At 38.4% G+C, this 19252-nt stretch overlaps 1 protein-coding gene across 1 annotated transcript; it reads right to left on the minus strand.

Moving 5' to 3' along the window:
- Positions 1 to 1008: 1008 nt before the first annotated feature.
- Positions 1009 to 13417, minus strand: gfra3 (GDNF family receptor alpha 3). The gene is made up of 8 exons (XM_058063521.1): positions 13144 to 13417; positions 9628 to 9924; positions 8667 to 8738; positions 8198 to 8552; positions 7578 to 7684; positions 4342 to 4476; positions 3805 to 3941; positions 1009 to 1821 (listed from the first exon to the last, which is right to left on the minus strand). Exons 1-8 carry the CDS (start codon positions 13181 to 13183, stop codon positions 1627 to 1629), a joined length of 1338 nt encoding a protein of 445 aa, XP_057919504.1. The 5' UTR covers positions 13184 to 13417; the 3' UTR covers positions 1009 to 1626.
- Between the last annotated feature and the right edge of the window lie 5835 nt (positions 13418 to 19252).

Here is a 19252-nt window from a genome sequence, read left to right on the forward strand (position 1 = left end):
ATTATTCATGTTTGTCCGTGAACTGTATTATAAATGTATGATTCCAATCATTTTTAACATTTTCTTAAGTAAAAATGGATGAATTTGCACATTTATTGATAAACACAGAAAAGTAACCTAAGAAGAGGCGGGTCTTGAATGAAATAATGACATCATTACTCTTGCTAATACTGCAATAAAATGCATAAAAATGTTGTGCTAGCATGATGACTGTTAGCATGTTAGCATTTTAGCTAATTTACTCATGTCTAAAGGCAAATACACACATGGCATGATGTAGGGAGGTTATACAACAACCTTGGCACTTTCTAAACTTGAGGCTCTCTTGCTAGGTGCTAGCATGATGACTGTTAGCATGTTAGCATTTTAGCTAATTTACTCGTGTCTAAAGGCAAATACACACATGGCATGATGTAGGGAGGTTATACAACAACCTTGGCACTTTCTAAACTTGAGGCTCTCTTGCTAGGTGCTAGCATGATGCCTGTTAGCATGTTAGCATTTTAGCTAATTTACTCATGTCTAAAGGCAAATACACACATGGCATGATGTAGGGAGGTTATACAACAACCTTGGCACTTTCTAAACTTGAGGCTCTCTTGCTAGGTGCTAGCATGGTAGCCGTTAGCATATTAGCATTTAAGCTAATTTACTCATGTCTAAAGGCATATACACACATGCCATGATATAGGGGTGTTATAGGACAACCTTGGCACTATCTAACCTTGAGGCTGTCTTGCTAAGTGCTAGCGTGATGACTGTTAGCATGTTAGCATTTTAGCTAATTTACTCATGTCTAAAGGCAAATAGACACATGGCATGATGTGGGGACACTATGGGACTGCATCAACCTTTTCGGTACTTGAGGCGTTCTTGCTAGGTGCTGGCACGGTAGCCGTTGGCACACCGGGCCCGAGGTTCACAGCCCAGGTGGCAATACACACACCCTTTCTTGATAAAAATAAGAACAGTAATCCCTTGTTTGTTGATTGTATTTTTTATTTGTTCCAGACCCAAACATTATAAGTGAATTTCCACAAAGTAGGATTCTTTATTTGTAAATAAAATCTTTTCATAGAGCATAGAAACCTTCTAAATAGCTTTTAACATTATTAGAGCCCTCTGGACATGAAATAACACCCCTACATATACTTCAAATGTTTAATTTATCGAAAAAAATTGTTTAAATATGCATATGTTTTGATTTTCAAGCACAAAACAGCAATGATTGATTGATTAATATATATTTTTGTATATTGATTTTTACCGCCACATTTCTGTACGGTAACTATTATATAAATAGCATTGTTTTCCCCAACAATGACAGATGTCGCGCTAACACTTGACAATGTTTCTTAAAAGCTTTCAGTGTTCCTTATAGTGTGTACATATTTATCAAGCAGAGAGCACAATAGGGCAGTCGGGACGGTTTTGTGCGGAATGAATGGATCATGCTGCTTGAGAATAAACACGGGGGGGGTAAAAATACAAGACAATGTGATGCTCCACACCTGGAGTGAAGGGTTTCTGTACACTTTACACGCATCAATCCAGCATTTTCACCTGTCCGGCTTATGAATATCAGTGTAGACCTCTGTCCTCTCAACATGTCGTCAATCTTTTGCTCTATTGCCAAGTCAGTGCAGCACAAACAAGCAGAAGGAAAAGTTGCAAGGAAACAACAACGGGGACAGCCACCCCAGCGACAGAGGGTCCCAGGTGGGTGACGGTGGCCCTCTCCAAGTACTGCGGGATGACATCGAATTGACCTCCTTCATCTTGCTCCTTTCTTTGTTTGGATTTGTCCTCGTTGTACACCACCTGATGAGCAGAAACAAGAGTTCAGTTTGTCAAATATACAAATATATACTAATTTCCTCCACTGAGGGACGAATAAAGGCATATCTTAAATACATAACCTTTATACATTTTCATTCACCACCTTTTCTATATTAAAGAGCTTTTTTTTATGCTTTTTCCGCTTTTCTGACCATCAAATGTTGTATTCTCTTGTTAGAAATGAGGTTTGCGTATTTGGTATTTGTGAGTCCTGAAAGAAGTTTTCTGTTCTACTGACATCAATGCAATTCTTATATGGGCTGCAGGTTGCCTGCACTCAGTAGATGTGAACCTAATCTCCAGAAGTCCTCGGGAGCGCTTGAGAGTGGGCCATGGGTTGAGTAAATGAAACTGTTTGGGTTGAAAGTAGGAAGTCAGTGGAAACAGAGGTGCAGAATCTGGAAGATCTTGAAAGCTTTTTATGTTATTGTGTGTAGCAGCTCTAGAGGAGTCCAATACAAAGAACAGGGGTGGGCAAACTACAGCCAAGGGGGCCACATGCGGCACACCAAGCGTTTGAATCCGGCCCGCCAGTTGCTTTCTAAGTATTTCAACTTTTAACATACAAACTGGCAACATGACTTGCAAGTCGGATGTCCTATTTACTAAAAAAAAGACAACCAAACAGGTTGCCTGCACTCAGTATATGAACTTAGTCTCCAGAAGTCCTCGGGAGCGCTTGAGAGTGGGCATTTGTTGAGTAAATGAAACTGTTTGGGTTGGAAGTAGGAAGTCAGTGGAAACACTGCGGAAAGAGGTGCAGAATCTGGAAGATCTTGAAAGCTTTTTATGTTATTGTGTGTAGCAGCTCTAGAGGAGTCCAATACAAAGCACCGAAAATGGGCCTAATATGAGCAACCGTCTAGAACAGGGGTGGGCAAACTACAGCCAAGGGGGCCACATTCGGCACACCAAGCGTTTGAATCCGGCCCGCCAGTTGCTTTCTAAGTATTTCAACTTTTAACATACAAACTGGCAGACCTCACAGCTAGGAGACCAGGGTTCAATTCCACCCTCGGCCATCTCTGTGTGGAGTTTGCATGTTCTCCCCGTGCATGCGTGGGTTTTCTCCGGGTACTCCGGTCTCCTCCCACATTCCAAAAACATGCTAGGTTAATTGGCGACTCCAAATTGTCCATAGGTATGAATGTGAGTGTGAATGGTTGTTTGTCTATATGTGCCCTGTGATTGGCTGGCGCCCAGTCCAGGGTGTACCCCGCCTCTCGCCCAAAGACAGCTGGGATAGGCTCCAGCACCCCCCCCCCCCCACGACCCTCTTGAGGATAAGCGGTAGAAAATGAATGAATGAATGAGTTCTCCTCCTATTTTGTGTGGAAGTGGTAACTTTTTGGCTTCTTATTTTGTCTTTCCCCACCCTCGGCCATCTCTGTGTGGAGTTTGCATGTTCTCCCCGTGCATGCGTGGGTTTTTTTCCGGGTACTCCGGTTTCCTCCCACATTCCAAAAAAACATGCCGCAACCCTCGTGAGGGAAAAGCGGTAGAAAATGAATGAATGAATGAGTTTGATGTGTTCTGATGTTTAAAGTGCTCCTGAAAAATGTGACAAATGAAATTATACAAATAATGTATATGTTAAATATACGTATGTTCTGGCCGCCCGGGCAATTTTGTTAACTCAATGCGGCCCACAAGTCAAAATATTTGAACATCGTCAAAGAATTCAGTATGGTTTCAGTTCATTGACGTCTGGCTGGTTGATGGCAGCAGTGTGTGACTTCTCCCTCTCCAGCCACCTCCAACGGGAGCAACCTTAGACCCTTCATTTCCCCCGTGGGATCACACTCAAGGGATCAATAAAGTTCTATCTAATCAAATCTAATCCCTAGGTCACCCTGGAGTCTCCTCTGAGACCCATAGTCCGTCTCTGCACGCTCACCGTTTGAGGTAACAGGCATGCTATCTGAGATACATTCAAGGCTAAAATGTGATCATGTGTATACTCACAATGTGGTGGTCAGAGGGTACGTGGTTTTTGCTCAGCATGACATCTTCCTGAACCAGCGGGGAGGGTCTAGGAGCAGGAGGGGGCGTTACATCTCCAGGCAGAGAGCCAGGGTTCCCCATCCAATTGATGGAATTACCTGCACGGAGACAAAAAACAAATCATGATTTTTTTTTTCCTCTCTCGGTGTGTGAGTGCGCTTTACTGGCCAATGTTGTGAGTAGGTGTGAAGCTACATATATCTTTGGCGGCTTTATTGTTTCAGCTGGAGGCAGCTTGATAAATGAGTAAGGTTTATGGGAAGTGCATAGGCGTACACGTACGGGCTTGTTTGGACGTGCAGATCTGTGTACATTGACAGCATTATTTATAAGCAACGGTGTTAAAAATAACAGTTATTAACCCTGTTATTGTTTTCCAGTAACACATACACAGTTAAATTAAACTCTACTCTGACCTTAAAGGGGGCATTTACAAAAATGCTAAACCAACCATCCACGGGTTCTTTGGTTTGTGTGTTGTATATTTCGGACACTCACGCAGGCAGGTGTTGTGCGTGAACATGCGTTGCAATCTCAGACATTCCTGCCACTGGTTGCCGCTGCCTTTGCAGTTGCAAGACAGTGAAACATCTGCAGAGTCGTTCCCGATGTAGTTTGGAGTCATGATGGTACCTAAAGGTCAAAGAGTCATTGCTTCAAAAGTACAGTAAACCTCGGATATATCGGACTCGGATATATCGGAAATTCGCTCACAACGGACAGATAAAAAAGAAGCAATTTTTCTGTAATGCATTTCCAATAAAAATTCATTGCATATATCGGATTTTTTATAACGGATTTCGCCTATTTCGGACAAAATCTCCAGTCCCGTTCCAATGCATTTCCATTAAATTTCCCTCGCATATATCGGATGGCCGCATCGTGGCGCTCCGATTCGCTGAATCGTGACAGGCCGCTATACGACGTCATTCGCAGCGTTTGCAGCGTTGCCTGCGCGTCCAGGTACATTGGAAACATAGTCAAGGAAGTGTCTTTTTATAACGGATAAAATCCGATTCACGCATATACCGGATATAAATCCGATATATGCGTAAAATGGACATTTTCCGGTATACGCATATAACGGATTTCGCTTATATCGGACAAAACCAGTGGGAACAATTGAATCCGATATATCCGAGGTTTACTGTATGTACATGGATGACTAGACTTCTTAGATCTAGAACTGGAGTCATCTACAGATCGTAAAATGTAATAAAAACAGTTTCTGATTTGGAAAAATGCATTTGTAGGAGCTATTTATTAGTGTGTTCCTAAATTTCTAATATCTGTTGATTTATTTTTTGTTGTTGTTGTTTTGTTTGGATTACTTGATAATATTTTCTAGTTATTTGTTTTGTTTTGTCATATTTTTTGGGGGGTTAATTAGTAGTTAATTCGTGGGTTTGTTTCATTGGATAACACCCTGGGCACCTGCAAAATACAGTAAACCTCGGATATATCGGACTCGGATATATCGGAAATTCGCTCACAACGGACAGATAAAAAAGAACCGATTTTTCTGTAATGCATTTCCAATAAAAATTCATTGCATATATCGGATTTTTTATAACGGATTTCGCCTATTTCGGACAAAATCTCCAGTCCCGTTCCAATGCATTTCCATTAAATTTCCCTCGCAGATGTCGGATGGCCGCATTGTGGCGCTCCGATTCGCCGAATCGTGACAGGCCGCTATACGACGTCATTTGCAGCGTTTGCAGCGTTGCCTGCGCGTCCAGGTACATTGGAAACATAGTCAAGGAAGTGCCTTTTTATAACGGATAAAATCCGATTTACGCATATACCGGATATAAATCCGATATATGCGTAAAACGGACATTTTCCGGTATACGCATATAACGGATTTCGCTTATATCGGACAAAACCAGTGGGAACAATTGAATCCGATATATCCGAGGTTTACTGTATGTACATGGATGACTAGACTTCTTAGATCTAGAACTGGAGTCATCTACAGATCGTAAAATGTAATAAAAACAGTTTCTGATTTGGAAAAATGCATTTGTAGGAGCTATTTATTAGTGTGTTCCTAAATTTCTAATATCTGTTGATTTATTTTTTGTTGTTGTTGTTTTGTTTGGATTACTTGATAATATTTTCTAGTTATTTATTTGTTTATCATATTTTTTGGGGGGTTAATTAGTAGTTAATTTGTGGGTTTGTTTCATTGGATAACACCCTGGGCACCTGCAATACACAGTAAACCTCGGATATATCGGACTCGGATATATCGGAAATTCGCTCACAACGACAGATAAAAAAGAACCGATTTTTCTGTAATGCATTTCCAATAAAAATTCATTGCATATATCGGATTTTTTATAACGGATTTTGCCTATTTCGGACAAAATCTCCAGTCCCGTTCCAATGCATTTCCATTAAATTTCCCTCGCATATATCGGATGGCCGCATCGTTATGCTAATCTTGTTGATGTCACTGGCTATTGTCTTTCTCCTGGCTCCAGATTTAGGACAAATATAAAAGTGAGTGACGTCAATAATACTAGCACAGCAGTGAATGAGATCTTAACCTCACTATTGGAAACAACATAGGCCTGACGGGCGTAACAGGGCCTAGCTTAATTAACAATTTGTTATGCTCAGAGTCCAATAAAGTTACATTCTCATTACCTTACGTCTCTTTTCATTGCCCAGTCCAGGTACATTGGAAACATAGTCAAGGAAGTGCCTTTTTATAACGCATAAAATCCGATTTACGCATATACCGGATGTAAATCCGATATATGCGTAAAACGGACATTTTCCGGTATACACATATAACGGATTTCGCTTATATCGGACAAAACCAGTGGGAACAATTGAATCCGATATATCCGAGGTTTACTGTATGTACATGGATGACTAGACTTCTTAGATCTAGAACTGGAGTCATCTACAGATCGTAAAATGTAATAAAAACAGTTTCTAATTTGGAAAAAAAATGCATTAAAGACAACGTTTTAAACCCGGTCTAGTTCGAAAACCACAGAAGAAGAGAAGTCTAGGTACTGTGCCATAATGAATGTTGAGCCACTGTTGCGTAATCCAGTCCGGATTTGAAAAGTCCAGGCACAGTTGTTGTCGTACTAGACCAGTTCTAAAGTGGTCTCAGTGTTTTATTGCATTTTCACAAATAGAAATATTCCACTAATCAGAAACTGTGTTTTTGTAAATCATTAATCTATCCAGTCCAGATCTGAGAAGTCTGTATACAGCCTTTTTTTTAACTGCGTGTGTTCTAATATGGTCTAAACGGTAGACGATAAACGATTTCACAAATCAGAATCCTTGTGTCATAATCCAGTTCAGGTCTGAGAAGGCACAGTGTTTTTTTTTTAACTCAAAAAATCAGATCTTTAATCAGATCAAATCTGAATTGATTGCAATTTTTATGAACTTTCAAAGTCTGTAATGTAATCCAGTGCAGATTTTGAAATGTCGAGTTAAAGTGGTTTTTAAACTGAATCTGAAAATATTTTCAAATGAATGTTTAGCATGTATTCCATAATCCAGTTCAGATTTGAGAAATCCAGGTACAGCGGTTTTGGAAAAAACAAACCAGGTCGAATGTGGTTTGTGTGAGGTGTCTCTCCCTGGGGGACGCCAGAGTACTATATCATGTGTAAATGCAGCAATTTTTTCCAAATTCTAAGAAAAATGAATCAATTTGTTATAAACGTAATGTAAACAAATGTAGAGGGTATCCATACCGATGAGTCCTGCATAGGCTCGAAGGCAGAGACCTGCTGAGTCCCTGAGACAACCGTTGCTTGTTGTTGATGGCTGGCAGTTCTGAAGGAAATCGGCTAATCTTGACCTGGAAACACGAAGGTGTGTTTGTGAGCATGAACATAGTAATTTTGTAATTTTGTATTATTAATTGCACAATAGGAAGAATATTATACGGGTATTCTGATGGATTCGAGCACAGAAAACCTGTTTATGTTCTTCTAAATATGTTTTTTTTAACATTACTAGAGCCTTCTAGACTTAAAATAACATGACTCGAAATTGACTATACTTATGAAGGTGAGTGTGCAATTGGCTTTCGAGCAGTCCAGGGTGCACCCCCGCCAAAGTCAGCTTGGATAGGCTCCAGCATAGAAGATGGATGCAGGAGGAGTTCAAGTATCTCTGTGTCTGAGTGAGATGCAAGAAGATGCTGGAGCCACCTTGACTGATTTACTACCCAAAGCTTTTGACCATAGAAGAGGGGATGAACGTAGATGGATGGCTCCATCGAGAGCTTCCCTCACTCCCGAGATACTTCAACTCCTCCACAATGTCTGAGAACCATGGATTTAGATTGGTTTAAAATGTAAAAACCAACCTGCAAAGAGCATCCTTGCGGCAAAAGCTTTGTAGATGGAGACAGTTGGGTTGCAAGTCGTCCATCTCCTCGTAGGCGCAAGAAGGTACGATGGTTTTCCTCCTCCTTTCGCCACACAGAGTGTTAGTGCACGGGCAGAACAGGACACCAAAGCTGTACTCCTCTGGTACTCTCTCCAAGAATCGCCGCAGCGCCCGGTGACACTTGTGCTGGTTACATCGATCGCTTCCTGGTACCTTCTTGGTGCAGGCGAGAACGTACTCGGATCGCAAAGCACCACACTTCTCATACAGGCCGCAGTCCTGAGCTGCTTTCAAGCATTGGTTTTCCACGTCTACTTGCAACAATGTTGAGGCTGGGCAAAATGTATGACACATATAGTACAATATATGACAATATATGATACTTTCTCTAGAAGTGCCATTACTAGGACCACTTTACTGCAAAAACATGTCAAAGTGTGTTTTACCTGCCACTAAGGAGGCCATACGAGTATCCATTTGTGTGTTGTCATACGGAGATATTTCCATGTCATCCTCCACTGTGGAAATAAGTCCCATGTTAATCCCTAGAAACTATAATAAACAGTTTTACAGTGAATCCATACAAACACATGACTTGGATTGAAGTAACTACTGTAGGATAATCTGATTATCTAGGGCTGCACAGCGGCCTCACAGGTAAGAGACCTGAGTTCAATTCCACCCTCAGTTATCTCTGTGTGGAGGTTGCATGTTCTCCCCGTGCATGTGTGGGTTTTCTCCGGGTACTCTGGTTTCCTCCCACATTCCAAACTGTCCATAGGTATGAATGTGAGTGTGAATGGTTGTTTGTCTATATGTGCCCTGTGATTGGCTGGCCACCAGTCCAGGGTGTACCCTGCTTCTCACCCGAAGACAGCTGGGATAGGCTCCAGCACCCCCTGCGACCCTTGTAAGGATAAGCGGTAGAAAATGAATGAATGAATGAGTTCTCCTCTTATTTTGTGTGGAAGTGGTAACTTTTTGTCTTCTTATCTTGTCTTTCCCCACCCTCGGCCATCTTTGTGTGGAGTTTGCATGTTCTCCCCATGCATGCGTGGGTTTTCTACGGGTACTCCGGTTTCCTCCCACATTCCAAAAAAAAAAACATGCTAGGTTAATTAGCGACTCCAAATTGTCCATAGGTATGAATGTGAGTGTGAATGGTTGTTTGTCTATATGTGCCCTGTGATTGGCTGGCAACCAGTAAAGGGTGTCCACCCCCGGCGACCCTCATGAGGATAAGCGGTAGAAAATGAATGAATGAACAATGATAATAGTTCCATAGGTATGAATGTGAGTGTGAATGGTTGTTTGTCATTTTAGCTCTGGGTTAGAATTGAAGGTATTTTATGTTTTTACTACAAACCTGCTTTGACATTCACTAACCTCCGCCGGTCCCTGACTGACCTTGCAGCAGATGTACTCTCCAATATATCTGCAAGCACTGCTCCTCCTTGCGGAAGCCACGATGACACTTGCAAGCTGACAAAGAAGGCTGCTTGGCCAGCAGAGCATCCTGTTGTTGAAGGCACTCAGTCACTGCCTGCTCCCCCATTGGTGCCACAGACGTATCGGCGGTACACAGCTCCAAGCCCTGGTACAAGTCTTTGCATTGGGGGTCCATGGAACACTCCACATGAGCTTCAACGCAGTTAGTTGCAAAGGCAGCGAAAGTGATGTTGGGAACTGGGAAAGGCAATACACCTATGAGGAGAAGAACATGCAAGATATTGATGATATTGCTACCCTGGAGGAGGGGAGGATTGCGGGGGGGGGGGGTCGTCATCAGGGAGTGGTGTTGAAGTGGGGGTTGCTGTGGAGACTTAGAGGGTGTCAAGGCAGCGTGAGTAAGAACAGCAGGATGGGGTGAGCTCAAGCCATTTCACTTATTAGTTCTATTCAGCCTGCGCACCTGCTGTCGATGCTCCTTTTAGGTCGTGTTCACCAAAAGCTTTTGTTTATGACCATTTTGGACAAGCTGTCCGCACAGGATTGTATCGGGAAAATATGTATGACCCCACAAAAGACATAACGATATATAAACAATGTGACGCAGATAGACAGATATTGGCGGGGTCGGTGAGCTCCATCATGAAGTAACGCTGTGAATGTGATCATGAAAATTTGTGTGTACTATACAGAATAAGTCAAGTACAGGAAGTTGAATAGCTGTGAAATAAAAGTGTTACTTTTTCTGTTTTCTACAAAAAGTTACAATTTTACAAGAATAAATGTCATTTTAGTAGCATAGAGTGGAATTTTTTTTAGGGATGTCAATCGATTAAAATATTTGATTGCGATTAATCACATTTTGTCTATAGTTAACTCACAATTAACTGCATTTAATCAGAAGTTTTATCTATAATAAGTAGGGGAAATATCTTTGTGGTAAACAATTCGATGTGCAACTACAACAATAATTACATCCAATTTTATGAAAAGGGATATCAATTTGGGAACTATTGGCCATTATTTAAAAAAAAATACAGTCAGCAAGCATATTTTTGTATTACTATTTTTCTTTATTATTAGCATATTAGCTCTAAAAACTAAATGTTAGCTCTAAAAAATAAATGTCATTTTAGCAGCATAGAGTGGAATTTTTTATAGGGCTGTCAATCGATTAAAATATTTGATTGCGATTAATCACATTTTGTCTATAGTTAACTCACAATTAATTGCATTTAATCACAGATGGAAATAAGTTTTTTATCTATAATAAGTAGGGGAAATATCTTTGTGGTAAACAATTCAATGTGCAACTACAACTATAATTACATCCAATTTTATGAAAAGGGATATGAATTTGGGAACTATTGGCCATTATTTTAAAAAATACAGTCAGCAAGCATATTTTTGTATTACTATTTTTCTTTATTATTAGCATATTAGCTCTAAAAAATAAATGTTAGCTCTAAAAAATAAATGTCATTTTAGCAGCATAGAGTGGAATTTTTTTTCGGGCTGTCAATCAATTAAAATATTTGATTGTGATTAATCACATTTTGTCTATAGTTAACTCACAATTAATTGCATTTAATCACAGATGGAAATAATTTTTTAATCTATAATAAGTAGGGGAAATATCTTTGTGGTAAACAATTCGATGTGCAACTACAACAATAATTACATCCAATTTTATGTAAAGGGATATCAATTTGGGAACTATGGGCCATTATTTTAAAAAATACAGTCAGCAAGCATATTTTTGTATTACTATTTTTCTTTATTATTAGCATATTAGCTCTAAAAAATAAATGTTAGCTCTAAAAAATAAATGTCATTTTAGCAGCATAGAGTGGAATTTTTTTTCGGGCTGTCAATCAATTAAAATATTTGATTGTGATTAATCACATTTTGTCTATAGTTAACTCACAATTAATTGCATTTAATCACAGATGGAAATAATTTTTTAATCTATAATAAGTAGGGGAAATATCTTTGTGGTAAACAATTCGATGTGCAACTACAACAATAATTACATCCAATTTTATGTAAAGGGATATCAATTTGGGAACTATTGGCCATTATTTTAAAAAATACAGTCAGCAAGCATATTTTTTCTTTATTATTAGCATATTAGCTCTAAAAACTCACCCGTATATGTTCAGAAAATACAAAATGTGAGCAAGTGAGACCTCTCACACTAACATATTTTTGTTTATTTGTGTCATCTGAAAATAAGATTTGTTTATTTATGATACTGGTTTTAAATTAAATTAAATGTTAAATGTTTGTGAGTAAAAAGCCTATTTAGGGACATTCAGAAAGGATTGTTATTAAAGAATTGCCTCAATACACATTTCCTTCATGAAATGTACAAATGAAAATTTTGAAAAAAAAAAAATGTCCTAATATTATAATAAATAAATAACATGTTGTCTCTGTGCCTTGTTGTTTTTTGGTTTGGTGCTGCAGTTTGTTTCAAAGAGTGTATTTTTTCCATACTTTCTTCTTCTACTTTCTGTATATTAACTTCCTTCCGTATCTGTTCCTCATCTCGCTTTTTTTAGTAATTTAATTCTTTTTCCTCCACGTGCATTTGAATAAAGATGTAATTTTTTTCCAAATCAGTGTCTGAAATACAAAACAAAAAATTATCAACATTTGAGCAATGCAAAGCAAGAACAAAACTATACTACATATTATACTACTGATTCCATCACAGCATTCAAGTCAAGTGGAGTGAAAGTGTCCATCAATGGTCGCATGCTAAAAAAAATTAAAGCTATCCTGCATTATTATTATTATTAGTAGTAGTAGTAGTAGTAGCTGTAGTATCTCCTTACATTACACCTTTTTACTTTTCTCAACTTTTGTTGTTTTTTTTTGTATGTTATTAATATTAATATAAATTAATAAAAAATACGCTGGAAACGACAACAAAAAGCTGCTGCCGATAAATGGTCCGCATGAAGAATAATAATACTACTAATAATGATTAGTACTTAGTATTTGTAGTACTGTATGGACATGGAAGTTGAGTTGCGAAGTCATGTGGTGTAGAATAGAGACTATATAGAATGCCTTGTCGGCATATTTGTGTCTGACCACAGCCATTACCAAGCAGTAAATGTAAAAGTCAGCACTCATTAAACATGCTGAAAATTTAATGTGTTTTATCTCAACCTGGATTACTGTTTTTTTTTTTGGTTTTTTTTGTGGGGGGGGGTTGAAGACTTTTTTAAATTTTGTTTTCCTTCTATCTTGTTTTAGTTTCTTTTCAACATATTCAAGGTAAATTAATTGTGTGATATCAACATTGTGGTCCTATACTGCTTCATTCCTCAATCGCTCTGAATGACGTCATCGTTACTAATAATGTTTGTTACAATGAAAGATAATTATTCCATGGAAATGAAACCTACAGTACTCGGGGAAGCCAAAAATACGAGCATAAAGGAATAGAATTATGGAACCTACCGGAGGAGAAAAGAACAAACAGAGTCCCAAAGAACATCATGTTGTGTTGGAGATGAGGACTTCAACTGGGACTCGGTGCGCTGTTAGCTAGTCGGGTAGCACTCACGTGCGCCCCGTTCGAGCTGGTCTTGGTCTTCTTGGTCTTCTTTCAAACTGTTCGACCTCTGAATCCGTGATAAAAAAAAATTTAAAAAGATGAAAAAAAGATGTGAGAATGTTCCGCTGAAGATGTGAAAAACACGACTTGCTCCTGATGATCTTCCTCACCAGTCTGCTCACGAGGTCCCCTTCATCATCATCATCATCATCATCATCACGCCATCCCCCTCTTCTTCACACCTTCGATACTTTAAAAACTCTTTATTCTTAATTCTTCATTCATCTTTACACAAGAACACCAACTTAAAAAAAACAAGTTTAAAAAGTAACCATGTAAGGTGAAAAATGTGTGAGCTTAATATCATAAAGTTTTTTTTTAACTATATAAAAGCTAGCATATCTATTAGCATATGTTTAGCATGTTTGCTACATGGACAACAGTATTTGCTATTTACACTATTTTATTAGGCGTAACAGCTGTAAATATTCATTTTTCACATCCCGGCACAACTTTTGCACATAAGTCCACAAACTTTTGTACATATTTCTACATTAGCCTATATAATTATCATAAAAAACAAGTTAAAAAAGTAACCATGTAAGGTGAAAAATTTGTAAGCTTAAAATCATAAAGTTTTATGTATAATAGCATATCTATTAGCATATGTTTAGTATGTTTGCTACATGGACCACGGTATTTGCTATTTACACTATTTTATTTTTGTAAGCTTAAAATCATAAAGTTTTTTTTAAGTATATAAAAGCTAGCATATCTATTAGCATATGTTTAGCATGTTTGCTACATGGACCACAGTATTTGCTATTTACACTATTTTATTTTTGTAAGCTTAAAATTATAACGTTTTTTTTAAGTATATAAAAGCTAGCATATCTATTAGCATATGTTTAGCATGTTTGCTACATGGACCACAGTATATGCTATTTACAGTATTTTATTTTTGTAAGCTTAAAATCATAAAGGTTTTTTTTGAAGTATATAAAAGCTAGCATATCTATTAGCATATGTTTAGCATGTTTGCTACACGGACCACAGTATTTGCTATTTACACTATTTTATTTTTGTAAGCTTAAAATCATAAAGTTTTTTTTAAGTATATAAAAGCTAGCATATCTATTAGCATATGTTAAGCATGTTTGCTACATGGACCACAGTATTTGCTATTTACACTATTTTATTTTTGTAAGCTTAAAATCATAAAGTTTTTTTTAAGTATATAAAAGCTAGCATATCTATTAGCATATGTTTAGCATGTTTGCTACATGGACCACAGTATTTGCTATTTACACTATTTCATTTTTGTAATAAGTATATAAACGCTAGCATATCTATTAGCATATGTTTAGCATGTTTGCTACATGGACCACAGTATTTGCTATTTACACTATTTTATTTTTGTAAGCTTAAAATCATAAAGTTTTTTTTGAAGTATACAAAAGCTAGCATATCTATTAGCATATGTTTAGCATGTTTGCTACATGGACCATAGTATTTGCTATTTACACTATTTAATTTTTGTAAGCTTAAAATCATAATTTTTTTTAAGTATATAAAAGCTAGCATATCTATTAGCATATGTTTAGCATGTTTGCTACATGGACCACAGTATTTGCTATTTACACTATTTTATTTTTGTAAGCTTAAAATCATAAAGATTTTTTTAAGTATATAAAAGCTAGCATATCTATTAGCATATGTTTAGCATGTTTGCTACATGGACCACAGTATTTGCTATTTACACTATTTTATTTTTGTAAGCTTAAAATCATAAAGTTTTTTTTTTGAAGTATATAAAAGCTAGCATATCTATTAGCATATGTTTAGCATGTTTGCTACATGGACCACAGTATTTGCTATTTACACTATTTTATATTTGTAATCTTAAAATCATAAAGTTTTTTTTTTGAAGTATATAAAAGCTAGCATATCTATTAGCATATGTTTAGCATGTTTGCTACATGGACCACGGTATTTGCTATTTACACTATTTTATTTTTGTAAGCTTAAAATCATAAAGTTTTTTTGAAGTATATAAGAGCTAGCATATCTATTAGCATATGTTTAGCATGTTTGTTACATGGACCACAGTATTTGCTATTTACACTATTTTATTTTTGTAAGCTTAAAATCATAAAGTTTTTTTTGAAGTATATAAAAGCTAGCATATCTATTAGCATATGTTTAGCATGTTTGCTACATGGACCACAGTATTTGCTATTTACACTATTTTATTAGGCGTAACAGCTGTAAATATTCATTTTTCACATCCCGGCACAACTTTTGCACATAAGTCCACAAACTTTTGTACATATTTCTACATTAGCCTATATAATTATCATAATACTAAAACCAATAATAATACCGGTAATGTTTTTTTTTTAATGAAAATGAATAGATAATTAAATACACATGTATCTGAGGATATACGCGTGCAAATGTATACACACTGTTCCATCAAGTAAAGTACATGCTGACTGTTGTTCAACAAGCTGGCCAGCTACTGACAGCAATGTCTTTAAGGAGACAGATGGTGAACACCATTGTTCCAACAAATAAAAGACACATGACTTTACGAGGACGGAGGTCCCTGCAGTGATAGATGGATGGATAGATGGATGGATGGAATGATCCACAATGCCGGCGGGAACATTCATCAATCTTAAAAGGTATCAAAGCGTGAACGTGTTGTAAGAAATGTCAGTTTTTTGACACTTTCTTGTCTTTTTCAATGCAGATGATCATCATTCATACATACAGGAGTACATTATTATTATTCCTGTTATTGTTATTGTTATTGTTATTGTTATTCTTCTTGCTGACTTCAAAGTAGCACACTTTATACACCTGTATTGTATGCTGTGTATTGTATACTGTGTGTACTGCATCAATCCGCATAATGGAGTACCCAAATAAGTGTGACTGCAAAATAACTTGCCATGGGGCCAAAGAAAATTGTGGTTTGATAACATTATTGTATTCAAATAGGTAGTAGCGAAGTTCAAAGATGTCGACCCTTCCATCCTTACTCATGTCTATAAAATGTGTTTTGAGTTCATACTAGGGCGGCACGGTGGTCTAGTGGTTAGCACGCAGACCTCACAGCTAGGAGACCAGGGTTCAATTCCTCCCCCCGCGTCCCTCGTGAGGAAAAGGCGGTAGAAAATGAATGAATGAATGTTGAAAATATTTAAAGTATATCAATTGTGTTGAGTTGTGGACTTCTATAGAGCGACTACACGCAATAACCAGCACAGAAAGCTTTCTAGATTTTCCAGAATCTGCACCTATTTCAGCTGTATTTCTATGACTTTTGTGCTTCCTGTGAAAACGGTCTCTTTTAATTTATAAACAGTGATTTATCTTTTTAATGTCCACTTTAGGGGCGGCATGGCGGTCGAGTGGTTAGTGCGCAGACCTCACAGCTAGGAGACCAGGGTTCAATTCCACCCTCGGCCATCTCTGTGTGGAGTTTGCATGTTCTCGTGGGTTTTCTCCGGGTACTCCGGTTTCCTCCCACATTCCAAAAACATGCTAGGTTAATTGGCGACTCCAAATTGTCCATAGGTATGAATGTGAGTGTGAATGGTTGTTTGTCTATATGTGCCCTGTGATTGGACGGCGACCGGTCCAGGGTGTACCCTGCCTCTCGCCCGAAGACAGCTGATATAGGCTACAGCATCCCCTGCGACTCTCGTGAGGATAAGCGGAAGAAAATGAATGAATGAATGAGTTCTCCTCCTATTTTGTGTGGAAGTGGTAACTTTTTGGCTTCTTATTTTGTCTTTCCCCACCCTCGGCCATCTCTGTGTGGAGTTTGCATGTTCTCTCCGTGCATGCGTGGGTTTTCTCCGGGTACTCCGGTTTCCTCCCACATTCCAAAAACATGCTAGGTTAATTAGCGACTCCAAATTGTCCATAGATATGAATGTGAGTGTGAATGGTTGTTTGTCTATATGTGCCCTGTGATTGGCTGGCGACCAGTCCAGGGTGTACACCGTCTCTCGCCCGAAGACAGCTGGGATAGGCTCCAGCACCCCCGGCGACCCTCGTGAGGAAAAGCGGTAGAAAATGAATGAATGAATGAGTTCATACTAGAATAATAATTGGATATTTACATAATTCTTTCTAGGATAAATACAATACAAGGTAGCACTGCATGCACATACGATACAGTTTTCTTCCCGCCTGTGCGTCTGGTGGTTGTTGTGTTCCCAGAAGAGGAGTTTATCTGAAGTATCTGCAATGGAAGTCAATTAGTCTGCTATCTGGGAGTGGCTGATAAGCAGTCAGGGACTCTTTCAGGACAATCGCATCTGCAGGACATTTATATTAAGCCTCCAAGGCTCTGGATGGAATTAATGTCTTTAGATGACCTGTGGTTTAGTTTCTCACATCCACCGTGCAGAAGCATCTATTTATTTTTGTGTACCGCCCTTTAACAGAATCCTCACAAGTTTAGACATTATTGTGGCTAAAACAATTTTAGTGGATGACTGCTTGGCAATACTCCAGTAAAGGAAATATTTTCTACTCATGTTAGTCAGATAAATGGATCAACTCTATGCCTGATATCACTTCCAGCTAATCACAGGGCACATATTGACAAACAACCATTCACACTCACATTCATACCTATGGACAATTTGGAGTCGCCAATTAACCTAGCATGTTTTTGGAATGTGGGAGGAAACCGGAAACTCCACACAGAGATGGCCGAGGGTGGAATTGAACCCTGGTCTCCGAGCTGTGAGGTCTGCGTGCTAACCACTCGACCGCCATGCCACCCCTAAAGTGGACATTAAAAAGATAAATCACTGTTTATAAATTAAAAGAGACCGTTTTCACAGGAAACACAAAAGTCATAGAAATACAGCTGAAATAGGTGCAGATTCTGGAAAATCTAGAAAGCTTTCTGTGCTGGTTATTGTGTGTAGCTGCTCTATAGAAGTCCACAACTCAACACAATAGATACACTTTAAATATTTTCAACATTCATTCATTCTTTTTCTACCGCTTTTTCCTCACGAGGGTCGCGGGGGGTGCTGGAGCCTATCCCAGCTGTGGACTGGTCGCCAGCCAATCACAGGGCACATATAGACAAACAACCATTCACACTCACATTCATACGTATGGACAATTTGGAGTCGCTAATTAACCTAGCATGTTTTTGGAATGTGGGAGGAAACCGGAGTACGGGGAGAACATACAAACTCCACACAGAGATTGCCGAGGGTGGAATTGAACCCTGGTCTCCGAGCTGTGAGGTCTGCGCGCTAACCACTCGACCACCGTGCCGCCCCTATTTTCAACATATTTTGACACTAGAGAGGGGAAAATGTGTGTTTTTGAAAATATCTGTATTCGTGCAGACTTGGACTTCGTTTAGTTTCATCTCTTGCCAGTAGCAGCTGACACTTTTTAGCAACAGCATATCTAAAGCCAAAGGGCACACACACACACACACACACACACATCCTTGAGATATAGAATATTTCAAGTGTACACGATCTCGGTAATGATGTGACTTTTTTCTGCACAGATGTGCTTTTAAAGATGGTGGAGATATGACCTCAGGTGGAAGCATCGGCAATCTGTCAGCTGTCACTCTTCATCATTTTTCCATCATCATCCCCTCCAACACACACAAGCAACAGCTGTGACAACCCTGCAAACACTTTCAACTCCATTTGAAGGAAATAACTCCACACGTCCTGCTTTTTATTGGGTAATTTCTTCCCGAGTAATGTTTTTTTTTTTTGTATTTTCACCTTTAGAGTCATTTACTTAACAGTAAGACACACCTGTAGGTGCTTTCTAATTAAATCTGTTCTGGAACACGGAGGCTGTGGCTGGAAGATGCCAGATTGTTCCTCCTCCTCACGTTCCATACACACTCAAAAAATAAACGTTTAGCCTCAACAAAAAAAAAATCAACGCAACAATTTCCATTAGTCTTTCTTAGTTATGACAACTTAATTAGAAATTGCTTTG

The sequence above is a fragment of the Doryrhamphus excisus genome, chromosome 23, assembly GCF_030265055.1.
Source record: "Doryrhamphus excisus isolate RoL2022-K1 chromosome 23, RoL_Dexc_1.0, whole genome shotgun sequence".
NCBI classification, from domain to species: Eukaryota; Metazoa; Chordata; class Actinopteri; order Syngnathiformes; family Syngnathidae; genus Doryrhamphus; species Doryrhamphus excisus.

Excerpts from the sequence above, each read along its gene's own strand:
- gfra3 (XM_058063521.1), bottom strand. The coding sequence starts at position 13,183 with ATGATGTTCTTTGGGACTCTGTTTGTTCTTTTCTCCTCCG. Across the intron at positions 4,477-7,577 it reads AGCCTATGCAGGACTCATCG|GTACCATCATGACTCCAAAC; the intron begins GTATGGATACCC and ends TTTGACCTTTAG. Across the intron at positions 3,942-4,341 it reads CACGCACAACACCTGCCTGC|GTAATTCCATCAATTGGATG; the intron begins GTGAGTGTCCGA and ends GTCTCCGTGCAG.